Source organism: Mya arenaria, chromosome 14, assembly GCF_026914265.1.
Source record: "Mya arenaria isolate MELC-2E11 chromosome 14, ASM2691426v1".
Classification (NCBI taxonomy): domain Eukaryota; kingdom Metazoa; phylum Mollusca; class Bivalvia; order Myida; family Myidae; genus Mya; species Mya arenaria.
The window spans coordinates 7,743,927-7,757,368 of NC_069135.1; the positions used below are offsets into that span (position 1 = coordinate 7,743,927).

The window sequence follows — 13,442 nt, forward strand, 5'->3', positions numbered from 1 at the left end:
GTACCCAAAATGGTTTTAAACAACATTTTAGTGACAAACAATGATTCAGATGCCTGTGATATATATAAATAATAAATGTTCATTTATCATAAGTCCTGATGAGCTGACAAGCGAAGCCGATCGGCTTATTAATGAAAAAATTACGCATGTGATGCTATTTATTTATTTTTAGCATGCAGCTCATATTTCATTTACAGCTATGTAGATTTATACGGAAACGAAGTTTGATAGAAGTACAATGGTAACTGCTCGACCATCTCCGACACAGACCGTTTTCAGTTTTGCCGATTTGATTTGATTCTCTCAACATCTTACACAGTTACTCCCCTTTTTACTCCGAAAACATGTGCAAAAAGTAAGTGTGAAACTTGTTTGAGAGTTCTTAAACTTTTTTAGCTTATGTCACTGTTGGATTTATTATTTCACACTTATTTTAATAATAATTTCTTGTGTTAATGCAGTCATTTACTAGTTGTATATCATCCACATTGTCATAATTGTCACTGGTCGTCGGCGAAGCAGAAACCAACAGGGGCGAAAACTCAAAATCAAATTGACACTGTTGAAAAACTTGGGAGAGTGCTTCAGGGGGCATTACTCTTGGAAAATACTCTTTTAAAGTTATAAAATCTTCACTTTAACATGAGCTTTATGGGGAAGTAATGAGGAGACCATGGAAATGGGAAATAGTTCAGTTACAAGATCGGGTCAAGAAACCAAGAAAGACTAATCAAACCGAGTTGAAGGATTTTTTTTAAATGTTTTCATAAATTTTTATGCACTCTCACAGATTTACATGTGTCGTGTGTGTGTGTAATTATCTGCAAACCAGTGATAAAATACTGCTGACAAAAGATCATGATATGGCATATCCCGTATAACATTTTTGTCTCTGTCATTACTCTTAACCATCTGTTCACCTTCCATTAGGCAGCTTTTCTATAAGATGACACCTATTTGGGTGGATAATACTTTCATTGCTCTCATAATGGTATAAACCTGGCAGACATAGAAATTAAGATCTAAACTCATAAGCAAGTGGGGTTAGTAAATCACAGTTTTTTCTAGCCTGAAAGAAAATTCACTAGTCTAGCCTGAATATTTTTCTGATGTTAACGTCTTAATATCATTGATAATCATGCGTTGTGAGCTCACTTTTCACATGAACAAATAATAAGACACAATTAGAATACAAAATAACGCTTTTGATAGTTCCCGTTTTTCTTTGTATTTCTTTTTTGGAGCCAGTCTTCCAACCACCTTCATTTTTTTGTTATCCTGGCTGAGAGCCTTCAACAAATTTAACTGGACCACCATTATTCCTTGGACTTGCTTGGGTAGTTTTTAGCTCGACTATTCAAAGAATATGGAGAGCTATACTACTCACCCAAGCGTCGGCATCGGCGTTGGCGTCACACCTTGGTTAAGGTTTTGCGTGCAAGCACACATAGGTTAATATCTCAGCAACAATTTGAGCTATAGCATTGTAACTTGATACAATGGTACTCAACCATCCAACCTAAATAATTAACCAAGTAAGATAACTCTACTTTGCATTTAATGCAAATAATAGGCCTTTATTATTCGACTTAGAAATTCTGGTTAAGGTTTTGCGTGCAAGCACACATAGGTTAATACCTCAGCAACTACTTGAGGTATTGCATTGAGACTTGATACAATGGTACTCAACCATCCAACCTACTTAATTAACCAAGTTAGATAACTCTAATTTGCATTTAATTCAAATAATAGGCCTTTATTATTCGACTTGGAAATTCTGGTTAAGGTTTTGCGTGCAAGCACACATAGGTATATATCTCAGCAACTACTTGAGGTATTGCATTAAGACTTGATACAATGGTACTCAACCATCCAACCTTAATAATTAACCAAGTTAGATAACTCTACTTTGCATTAAATGCAAATAATCGCCCTTTATTATTCGACATAGAAATTCTGGTTAATGTTTTGCGTGTAAGCACACATAGGTTAATTTCTCAGCAACTACTCGATGTATTGCATTGAGACTTTATAGAATGGTATTCAACCACTCTACGTAATTGAATAACCAAGATGTTAACAGTATTTTGCAAATAATTGCCCTTTATTATTAGACTTAAAAATTCTGGTTGAAATTTTCCATGTAACCAAATTTATGTTAATATCTCAGCACACCATGTATTGCATTGAAATCTAATCTAACAGTGAATCAATGCATGTTTCACCAAAACTTTTCAATCCTTACACTGAAAAGCGGCGGAATAGTCGAGCGCGCTGTCTCTGTGACAGCTCTTGTTAATTTAAATATAAAGTATGATGTCGGGGACCAAATTAATTTTGCATTGCTGTTCTCGGACTCTAGCTGTATAAGCGGTTTTGGCCGGTGCAGTAGTGAAAGTAGGAATTATTTACGTCACTAGCAAGTCGGGCTAGTACTTTGAGAATTTTTACTAGCCTGAAAGAAAATATACTAGTTTTTTGCTGTAGGGCTAGTGCTAATTTCGACCACTTTCGTGGCACTGGTATACTGACATATTTAATTTTATTGCCAATCAATAATTCTGATGGACTGAATCCATTGTGTAATGACGTTGCATGATATGTCACAACAGCGTCAAATACGGGTTGTCTGATTTCTTTCAGCATTTTATTTCATTAAAAGTTCTTACAGACGCTTCCACAAGACCGTTACTTTGTGGTATTTTTCAGACTAGAAGTATAGTGTGCAAATCCATACTCTGATGTTCAAACTTCTTAAAAGTTGCTGCGTTGTAATACAGTCTGTTTTAGCTATATATAATTTCAGGCATTTTTCTAAAATGCCCACCGGTCTGACTATTGGACCCATTCCCAAAACAAAATATATGCTATTTTTCTCAATCTTCAGAAAAAATGCCATTCAAAAGGTAGATTTTTAAAAAAAATTAAGAAAGTCTGTTTACCTGTACTAGTTCATTCAACATTTTTGAGGATAATTGAATACAGAAATTGTTGATTTTCATCACATTCAGAGATCAGTATGAAATATTATCTGTCATGATTTATTGCAATTATATTAATTTTACACCCCAAGGATTGATATTTCGGCCGGAATGGAAAAGAAACATATCTTACAATTTCCTCATTGGCAGGAGACTGAAAAGGTTGGGTTTTTTTACTTTTAAATTTCCAAATTTGACAGTTACTGGGTCATTCATTTTGCGAATTCATAATTGGCACACACATTTGCACCATGATTTAACAGTCTGTCACCTGCTACTGAAAAATCATGAAACATTTAAATCATGGTCTCCAACAAAATCAGTCTTATATTTTATTGTAATCCTCTATTCTGTTTAAGTATTAAGTATAATAATATATCTTTCTTTCAGGTAACTATAAGTACGAAAACCGCCTTCTTTTGTAAACAATATTCCAACCAGCATAAATGGCCTCATCCCGAGAGCTGTCAATATCAGGGTCCAGGATGTCAGCGAAGCAGCGTACCACACAGAAGGTGAAACAGAGGCTCCAGGAAAAATTGTTGGCACTTGAAAACCAGGAGGAAACATTGTACACAATCCTCCACAACTATGTGCACAAGGTATTAGTTTGTCAATTTTTTAATCTGCGCTATTGAGGGCTCGACAATTTAAGTGACCCAAGACACCCAATTATTTGACAGGATCATCATAGTAAATTGGTTAAGGAATCTGACTGGTCGCTAAATTAAAAAAAAAAACAAAGGCCAGAAGAGCTTATGTGATGGCACATTGTATGCCCTCTGTGCGCTTGTAATTGCTTATGTATAGTTCATCCAACTACTCTGCTTACTACATGGCCTGTCCTCACACATTGAAAATGCATAGTTGACCCAGGAGCCCTGCCGTGTCTTATACTTGTACTTGTGGTAGGGTTGCAGACCCTGGTAGGGTAGGATTGCTTGACTGACCATAACAACATTACATGATGTAAAATGCAGGCAAAGTGTGAGGCACGGTCTGGGCTATCCCTGGAGGATTCTGGCCTGTTCCTTCAGCAGTATGGCAACATTGAGCAGCTACTGGACCGGGTGTTCAACACGTGTGAGCTCCTTACTGCATCGCTTGAGGACATGATTGGTATGTAGGCTTATCACAGTAGTGAAGGGCATAATTAGTAGGTAGGCGGATCATAGTGGTGGAGGACATGATTGGTACATATGGAGATCACATTGGTGGAGGACATGATTGGTAGGTAGGCCGATCAAAGTGGTGGAGGACATGATTGGAAGGTAGGCCGATCACAGTGGTGGAAGACATGATTGGTACATATGGAGATCACACTGGTGGAGAACATGATTTGTAGGTAGGCCAATCAAAGTGGTGGAGGACATGATTGGTAGGTAGGCCGATCACGGTGGTGGAGGACATCAATGGTAGATAGGCTGATCACTAGTGTTTGAAAATTGGACTCCATTTGCTATCGATAATCAAATCGAATCGGACCAAGTATTTCATTTTACTATCGCACAAAAATCGAAAGTTCATAATATCATTTAGGAATACATTCTTTATACATAGTATAATCATGATAATTTAAATGGTCTAACCTGGAATCAGTTTGTGTGATGCTATAGTCATGCTTTTTGCAACAGTAAGTAAATAACCATAACCTTTTCTGTCTTTAATGACTTAACGAAAAAACATAACAACAAAACACATACTTAATAATTGCACATCAATTGCAAAATTATGCACACCGCATCAAGTAAGTTATCTTAGCATTTTATCCATGTAAAAGCATATTAAATATTTGTTAACCAGCTTAACATTCAATAACCTGTTATAATGAAGATATCATTGCAATATCTAAATTTCATAAAACTTTCACAAAAAGTAAATATATTAATAACAAACGATACCAAAAAAGGTTTCAAGAACAGAATGCATCGAGCTGGTATTTGCAGGTAAGACCGGACCCACCACACCATACAGACAGATTATTGAGGTTTTATGAAATATATAATCAATTCAAACCAATTTGTCATTTTGGGAAAGTTTGTAAGTTTCTAAGCAAAAGTGTTTCAATTCACCGCATTTGTGTAAGAGAGTGACCTCCCTTGTAAAAATGAACTCAACGAGAAAATACCGGAAAGAAAAATTGACATTTAATCTACTTTTACCGCATAAGAAGAAAATACGTAATTACCGGAAGTAACATTATCGCATTGATTTTGGACAACCACTATTGATTGTCGCCGACAAAACATTGTCAGCGACGATTTATCGATTGTACTCGATAATCGTTTCATCACTACCGATCACAATGGTGGAGGACATAAATGATTGGTAGGCCAATCACAATGTTGGAGGACATGAATGGTAGGTAGGTCGATCACAGTGGTGGAGGATATGATTGGTAGGTAGGCCCATCATAGTGGTAGAGGACATAAATGCTACGTAGGCCGATCACAATGGTGGAGGACATGTATGCTAGGTAGGCTGATCACAGTGATGGAGGACATGAATGGTAGATAGGCCGATCACAATGGTGGAGGACATGAATGCTAGGTAGGCCGATCACAGTGGTGGAGAACATGATTGGTAGGTAGGCCAATCACAGTGGTGGAGGACATGAATGGTAGGTTGGCCGATCATAGTGGTGGAGGACATTTTTGGTAAATAGGCCAATCACACTGGTGGAGGACATGATTGGTTCCTATGAAGATCACACTGGTGGAGGACATGATTGGTAGGTGGGACGATCACAGTGGTTGAAGACATGATAGTTAGGTAGGCCAATCACACTGGTGGAGGACATGAATGGTAGGTGGGAAGATCGCAGTGGTGGAGGACATTATAGGTAGGTAGGCCGATCACAGTGGTGGAGGACATGATTGGTAGGTAGGCCGATCACAGTGGTGGAGGACATTATTGGTAGGTAGGCCGATTACAGTGGTGGAGGACATTAAAGGTAGGTAGGCTGATCACAGTGGTTGAAGACATGATTGGTAGGTAGGCAGATCACAGTGGTGGAGGACATTATTGGTAGGTAGGCCGATTACAGTGGTGGTGGACATGATTGGTAGGTAGGCTGATTACAATGGTGGAGGATATGAATGGTAGGTAGGCTGATTACAATGGTGGAGGATATGAATGGTAGGTAGTCCGATTACAGTTGTGGGGGACATGATTGATATGTATTAAGATCACACTGTTGGAGGACATGATTGGTAGGTTGTCTGATCACAGTGGGGGGGGGGAACATGATTGGTAGGTAGGCCACTCACACTGGTAGAGGACATGATTAGTACATTATGGAGATCACACTGGTGGAGGACATAATTAGTAGGTTGGCTGATCACAGTGGTGGAGGACATGATTGGTAGGTCGCCCAGTCACACTGGTGGAGGACATGATTGGTATGTATGGAGATCACACTTGTGGAGGACATGATTGGTGTTTGAGATTTCATTTTAGCTGCGAGTCTGAAAATCAAGCTGTACTGTGTAATGTGTTCCTGATTAAGTATTTTATCTGCTGATTGCTTTAATGTGCCTTTAATCTAGTAGAAACATTTAAACAGCTTCTCTTAAGAAATGTTTCATTTGAAGCCCCTACAGGTTACTTTCATATCACTTCTCAAAATAGATACAGTTGGTTATGCCAGTTTTTACTCAAATCACTTACAGCTCAAGAAGTTGTCTTCTGGTGTTAAAATAAAGTGTTTTATAACTCTACATTACAGAGAGTGGGGGTGATAGGATAGACCTTGACTCAGAGAGGGCCATGACCTACTGTAGCCAACTTCTATCCTCTGCTCAGTGTAACCAAGGTAAGACAGCTAAAACTCTAGGGGTATAAACGTGTTTCATAATACCTGATGGAACGGAAGTTTGAAGGTGCTATTCAATAACCATGAGTTATGCCCTTTTTATACCCCTACAAACAAAGTTTGTAGGGGTATATAGGAGTGAGCTTGTCGGTCGGTCGGTTTTCATGGTTTCCGGACGATAACTCATGAAAGGCTAGACAGGTTTGAATTTTTTTTGGTACACAGGTGTAACATCAGAAGATACAGGTCAAGTTCGATATTGGGGCTGGTGGGGCCAAGGTCAAGGTCACTGTTACTAAAAATAGAAAAACAGTTTCCGCACGATAACTCATGAAAGGCTTGACAGATTTGAACAATTTTTGGTACACAGGTGTAACATCAGAAGATACAGGTCAAGTTCGATATTGGGGCTGGTGGGGCCAAGGTCAAGGTCACTGTTACTAAAAATAGAAAAACGGTTTCTGGATGATAACTCATGAAAGGCTAGACAGATTTGAACAATTTTTGGTACACAGGTGTAACATCAGAAGATACAGGTCAAGTTCGATATTGGGGCTGGTGGTGCCAAGGTCAAGTTCATTGTTACTTAAAATAGAAGAACGGTTTCTGGACGATAACTCATGAAAGGCTTGACAGATTTGAACAATTTTTGGTACACAGGTGTAACATCAGAAGATACAGGTCAAGTTCGATATTGGGGCCAAGGTCAAGGTCACTGTTACTAAAAATAGAAAAACGGTTTCCGGACGATAACTCATGAAAGGCTATACAGATTTGAACAATTTTGGTACACAGGTGTAACATCAGAAGATACAGGTCAAGTTCGATATTGAGGCTGGTGGGGCCAAGGTCAAGGTCACTGTTACTAAAAATAGAAAAACAGTTTCTTGACGATAACTCATGAAAGGCTAGACAGATTTGAACAATTTTTGGTACACAGGTGTAACATCAGAAGATACAGGTCAAGTTCGATATTGGGGCTGGTGGGGCCAAGGTCACTGTTACTAAAAATAGAAAAACGGTTTCAGGATGATAACTCATGAAAGGCCAGTTTTTCTTGTCAGCAGTGTAACTTCTAAATTACTCAACAGATTTAAATAAAACAATACATGCATGATAAAAGAAGATGCAGTGTGCAGTAACCTTGGAGTTATGGCCTCTTTTCAAAGGAATGGTTTGCCATTCCTGTGTCCAGGCGGTATTTGGGGGTATTCATCACTCCTGTGACAGCTCTAGTTGTAATTGAAAATAGTCTGTTTTATCTTGTGCAGATACTGTGAAATCATTTATATTCGTTGGCATGAAATTTCTATAAAATTACATTTTCGTGGGTACATGAATTCGTGGTTTTTCATTTTTGAAAAAAGTAAATAATCAAAACTGCAATTGTCATAAATTGTCTGCCTAATCTCCATATGCTGGGCATGTGATTTCCGTCACACGATTTATGACACTCGTTATAGTGGTATGACATGCCAATAAGTGCATGTACCCATGTCAGTTATTTAATTGGAAATTAAGTTCATAAAAGAAGATGCACCCTGATCAAAGGATATAGATGGGCGAAGCCATTGAATGCCAATTAAGAATTTTGCAAACTGAAAACACTGAGAAGGTGCATATATTTCAGTAAACAATCCCAAAACATTGCTAATGTTTACAAATTCAATCACCTTTTTGAAAGTTTTCCACAACTGCATATCAAATATTTACTGTATTTAAGTTCATTTTAAGAATCTTATACAATCATAAGTCTTACGTTCAGATCGACATGGCACTTCGGGCATGGTTGAAAACAGCACAAGTGAGACCCGGGCTCTGAGAAAATCCTTGTATTGCAAATACCGGGATTTTACTCATTTTATAAGGATACAACTCATTTCAAATGCAACTTGCATTCTTTACCAGTGATTTTCTTAGGGTGCTCAGTGAGCTCCAATGTAATCGATTAAATTGAGTACTGACACTAAACACGCACATCTTGTAAAACAGCGCTTGTTTTAGCACGTTTTTTTTGTCATTTAATTCATAAAAAAACACATTGATTGATTTGGTTTATTATTGTTAAAGGCAGATATAATATATCAACAAAACTGTAATAGTAAGATATACAGTGAGTTCAGTATTTGCGCTGTATACTGCTGTTACGAACATACTAGGGTATGATCATAACGATGGCAATTGAAAAAGTGAATAAGGGGTCTATATTTCAAGGGATCTTGAATTCGTGGATCAACTAACCCACAAAAACCACGAACATTTATGTCCCACGAACATTAATGATTTCACAGTAATATCTTTTGTTCATTTATTTTCCAATAATCTTGAAACTTTGAGGCAATGTTTGTGGACATAATGTCCAGGCCATGTTTGATTTTCAAATGAAGGAATGACGGTCAGATTTCATAATGGCATAGTTAACATCATTCATGGTACTTTTCTTGGCTTCTAATGTTTTCTCTTTTTCCATACCATTTTGTTTTTATTAGCTTGCTTGTTTTCTGAAGAAAATAGTCCAGACTTTCTCAAAGCCATAGTGCGACTGTCCTTGAAAACTTGACCATTACTCAAATACACGATATTCACATGAAACTTTACATGTGTACTGCCAGAGGCAGTACTATTGTTTACTTTGAAAATGCTCTTTTATCACCAATAATACAATAGACAAGCATTGACACGCATGTGCAAAGGTCTTTTTTATGCCCCCGAAGGTGGGCATATTAAAATTGCACCGTCCGGCCGGCTGTCTGGCTCTGTAACTTTTCCTTGTATGGACCGATTTTGAACTTTTTTTAAAATAACATGTGTTCCACATACCAAGACGACGTGTCGCATGCAAGACCCGTTCCCTACCTCAAAGGTCAAGGTCACACTTAGTGTATATTCACAATGGAGTGCAGCATATAAGGACATAGAGTATAGGTTGTCGTGTCCGGGCTGTAACTTTCTCTTGTATGGACAGATTTTAAAATAACTTGCCACATGTGTTCCACATACCAAGACGACGTGTCACGTGTCGCGTGCAAGACCCGTGTCCCTACCTCAAAGGTCAGAGTCACACTTAGTGTTTATTCACAATGGAGTGCTGCATATAAGGACGTAGAGTATAGGTTGTCGTGTCCGGGCTGTAACTTTCTCTTGTATGGACAGATTTTAAAATAACTTGCCACATGTGTTCCACATACCAAGACGACGTGTTGCGTGCAAGACCCGTGTCCCTACCTCAAAGGTCAAGGTCACACTTAGTGTTTATTCACAATGGAGTGCTGCATATAAGGACATAGAGTATAGGTTGTCGTGTCCGGGCTGTAACTTTCCCTTATATGGACAGATTTTAAAATAACTTGCCACATGTGTTCCACATACCAAGACGACGTGTTGCGTGCAAGACCCGTGTCCCTACCTCAAAGGTCAAGGTCACACTTAGTGTTTATTCACAATGGAGTGCTGCATTTAAGGACATAGAGTATAGGTTGTCGTGTCCAGGCTGTAACTTTCCCTTGTATGGACAGATTTTAAAATAACTTGCCAAATGTGTTCCACATACCAAGACGACGTGTGGCGTGTCGCGTGCAAGACCCGTGTCCCTACCTCAAAGGTCAAGGTCACACTTAGTTTTTATTCACAATGGAGTGCTGCATATGCTGCATATAAGGACATAGAGTATGGGTTGTCGTGTCCGGGCTGTAACTTTCTCTTGTATGGACAGATTTTAAAATAACTTGCCACATGTGTTCCACATACCAAGACGACGTGTCGTGTGCAAGACCCATGTCCCTACCTCTAAGGTGAAAGATACACTAAGTGTTTATTCACAAGGGAATTCTGAATATAAGGACATAACAGTATAGGTTGTCAAGTATGGGTGGTATTTTTTATGTTCAGAGGCAATTTGAAATAACTTGCCATATGTATTTGACATGTAAAGGCAAGATCAACTTTTCATGTACTGACCTTGTTCATAGGTCAATGTCACATTCGGGGGCATTCGTCACATACTATGACAGCTCTTGTTTAATTTATGTATGCCAACCCTGCTTCAGATCATAGTTCCTTGAATGCCACGGTAACAGAGGAAGCAGTAAGTACACCGGAAAAAAAGGAACCTGAGATAGACATTACAGGGCCCACATCTGAAGAGAAGGTTAACAACATTAAACATGCAGCAGAAGAAACAAGCCTGTCTAGATCACTTGAACAACAGATAAAGGTTGAAAATAAAGAATTCAAGGCACATAATGCAAACAAAACAGATGAAATAAACAATTTAACAGTTGAAAGTGTTGAAACATCTGATAAAGCCAACAGACAACAGAAGCTAGAAAGTGCAAGAACTGCCAAAGAAAAGGGATCTGGAGTTGATCAGACGGATGCTTCTGGTCCTGATGTTTATAAAGTGGATGACAGTGGCCTCATAAATATGTGTAAAATGGAGAAGAGAGATGAAACTCTGTCAAGAAAAGCAGATGTTAAGTTTGCTACTTGTGTACCTGATTCTGTCAAGGAAAAGTTCAACGAAGGAATTAACTCATCATTTGAGGAACAAAAATACTCTGGAAAAGGTATAAAGGCCAGTGGTGGAATAGCTACTGATGAATCAAGTGAGATAGATGGGAACAGTAAAACTAGTCTAGAATCAAGGGAAATAGTCAAAAGTCGATCTGGTAAGGGTATGTTGGCTGTTGAAACTAGTTCTAGTGAACAACCCAGTCCAAAGAAATCAAAGAAAAACAAAAAGATCAAGAAAAGCAGAAAAAAGTCTGGAAGTGAACATGGTACAGCTGCAAGTGTGAATATCAGTGTATCTGAAGAACCTCCAGTAAACATTGCAGATAATGGTGAAGTGTCTGAGAAAACTGTGAGAAATGGTAGTATTGTTGTCGAGGCAAAAGGGCAGGAGGTAGAAACAGTGCCTGAAAAAACTGTTGATGAACTTAATACAGGAACTCTAGTGAAGAAAGTTTCTGATAATGATAAAATAACAGAAAAAGAAACAATTGTTAATGATCAAGGAAGTACAAAAAACATTATTTCCATTGAAACATCATGTACTTATTCACCACCAGTTATCAAGAAGATAGTATTAAGACCAAGCTTCCTGCCTTCAGGGAGGATAACTCAGGTGGTGATCAGTGAGATTCTCTCCCCTTGGTGCTTCTTTGTTAATCGAAGTGGAGAACAGCTACCAGACCTCATGCAAAGAATTAAGTAAATCGGTCTTTAGAATTAATTGTTTTTCTACTATTTATTTTGCCCTAAAAGTGTGGCATACAGTTATAAGACTGGCTGTCAGTCCTTCCCAACAGTTTCTGGCCAAAAAAAAACAAACACTCAGGCTGAGGGACCTCAAACTTGGTTGGCAAGATAGTCATGACCAGCCAATGAACCTTATTATTCCTTTAGGTTGGTGGGTCAAAGGTCAAGGTTGTGGTGACCTTGAGCTGTTTTTTTTTTCCAATCAATTACTAAAGATCACTGGAGCCAGGAATCTCAAATGTGATAGGAAGGTTGATTTTGAGGTCTGTGAGTCAAAGTTTAACTACTGATAAACACTTAGGCCTAGGAACCTCATACTTGGTAGGCAGATCAATCGCTACTTAATCAAGACTTACATCATTCACTTAAAAATTATGCAGTGATAATTATATTTTGCTTTTTCATTGTCTTTAAAAATGAATTTCTTTCTTTCAATAAATCCATTTTTTTTTAATTAAAGGTTTTCATTAAAAATCTTGAATCTAGGCAACAATTTCTCTACCTTATTTGTGAATTGTTATCATATATACATGCTAAGGATCCCAACAACCTCATTTAAAACTACAATTGACACGAATTGACATGCATTCATCTTTTTGTTCATACTTTGCGTTTCAAAAATGTAACTGCATGAGAAGGTGTGAAAATTCATCTGAAAAAGTCCATCTTGGCCTGAATACTGATGGCTGTCTGACAAGACCTTTCGGGCCATTTGCTATTATGTTAAAATGATTTTTTTTTTTTCTCTGGAATATTTAGTAAACATATTTAGTTTTCGTAAATGGACTTAAATTCCATTGTCAATGCAGTAGTTCAGTTTGACAAGATATTATGTTCATTTCTAATGCTCGTGACTGCCCAACGAACCTGTTCTTTTGGTCCTTGTTGCAGTGCATACACAGCAGATCCCTCCAACACAGATGTATACCTGCCTCATCCCAAGGCAGGCAGTGTTTGTCTGGCTCGGTTCAGTAAGGACACATATTACTACAGAGCTTACATTCTACAGACCTATATTGCAGGGTCAGGTAAGACTGATTGTCCACATGTGTAAAAGAGCAGAAAATATAACAAAAATGTTGATGTTAACACTAAAATTAATAAATTAATTTAATGTTTTCATGAACATGTAGGAATTAGCACTTTGTAATAATAATACAAAGTCTGTAAGTTAACAAAGTCAACAATTCTGTTGTGTAATTTCAGACACTACTGTGAGTGAGGTGGATGTTTTGTATGTAGACTACGGTAACAGGGAGAGATTGAGGGTGACAGCGTTGCGGCCCCTTCCTGGCATGTTTACTCTTCTCCCCACCCAGGCCATCTGCTGTGCCCTGGCTGAGGTAAGGTCAAACTCGGGGGTTTGAAATGACCTGATGAATCCATTT

At 38.2% G+C, this 13,442-nt stretch overlaps 1 protein-coding gene across 2 annotated transcripts in view; it reads left to right on the plus strand.

The window, feature by feature from the left end:
• Positions 1 to 337: 337 nt before the first annotated feature.
• LOC128217691 (uncharacterized) overlaps positions 338 to 13,442 on the plus strand; it is a 64,158-nt gene continuing 51,053 nt past the window's right edge. For both annotated transcript variants that reach the window (XM_052925007.1, XM_052925008.1), the window contains exons 1-7: positions 338 to 355; positions 3,372 to 3,583; positions 3,962 to 4,100; positions 6,709 to 6,795; positions 10,842 to 12,006; positions 12,946 to 13,082; positions 13,261 to 13,397. In XM_052925007.1, coding sequence (XP_052780967.1) covers positions 3,428 to 3,583; positions 3,962 to 4,100; positions 6,709 to 6,795; positions 10,842 to 12,006; positions 12,946 to 13,082; positions 13,261 to 13,397 — 1,821 coding nt within the window. In that variant the 5' untranslated portion in view covers positions 338 to 355; positions 3,372 to 3,427. The remainder of the gene's footprint in view (positions 356 to 3,371; positions 3,584 to 3,961; positions 4,101 to 6,708; positions 6,796 to 10,841; positions 12,007 to 12,945; positions 13,083 to 13,260; positions 13,398 to 13,442) is intronic.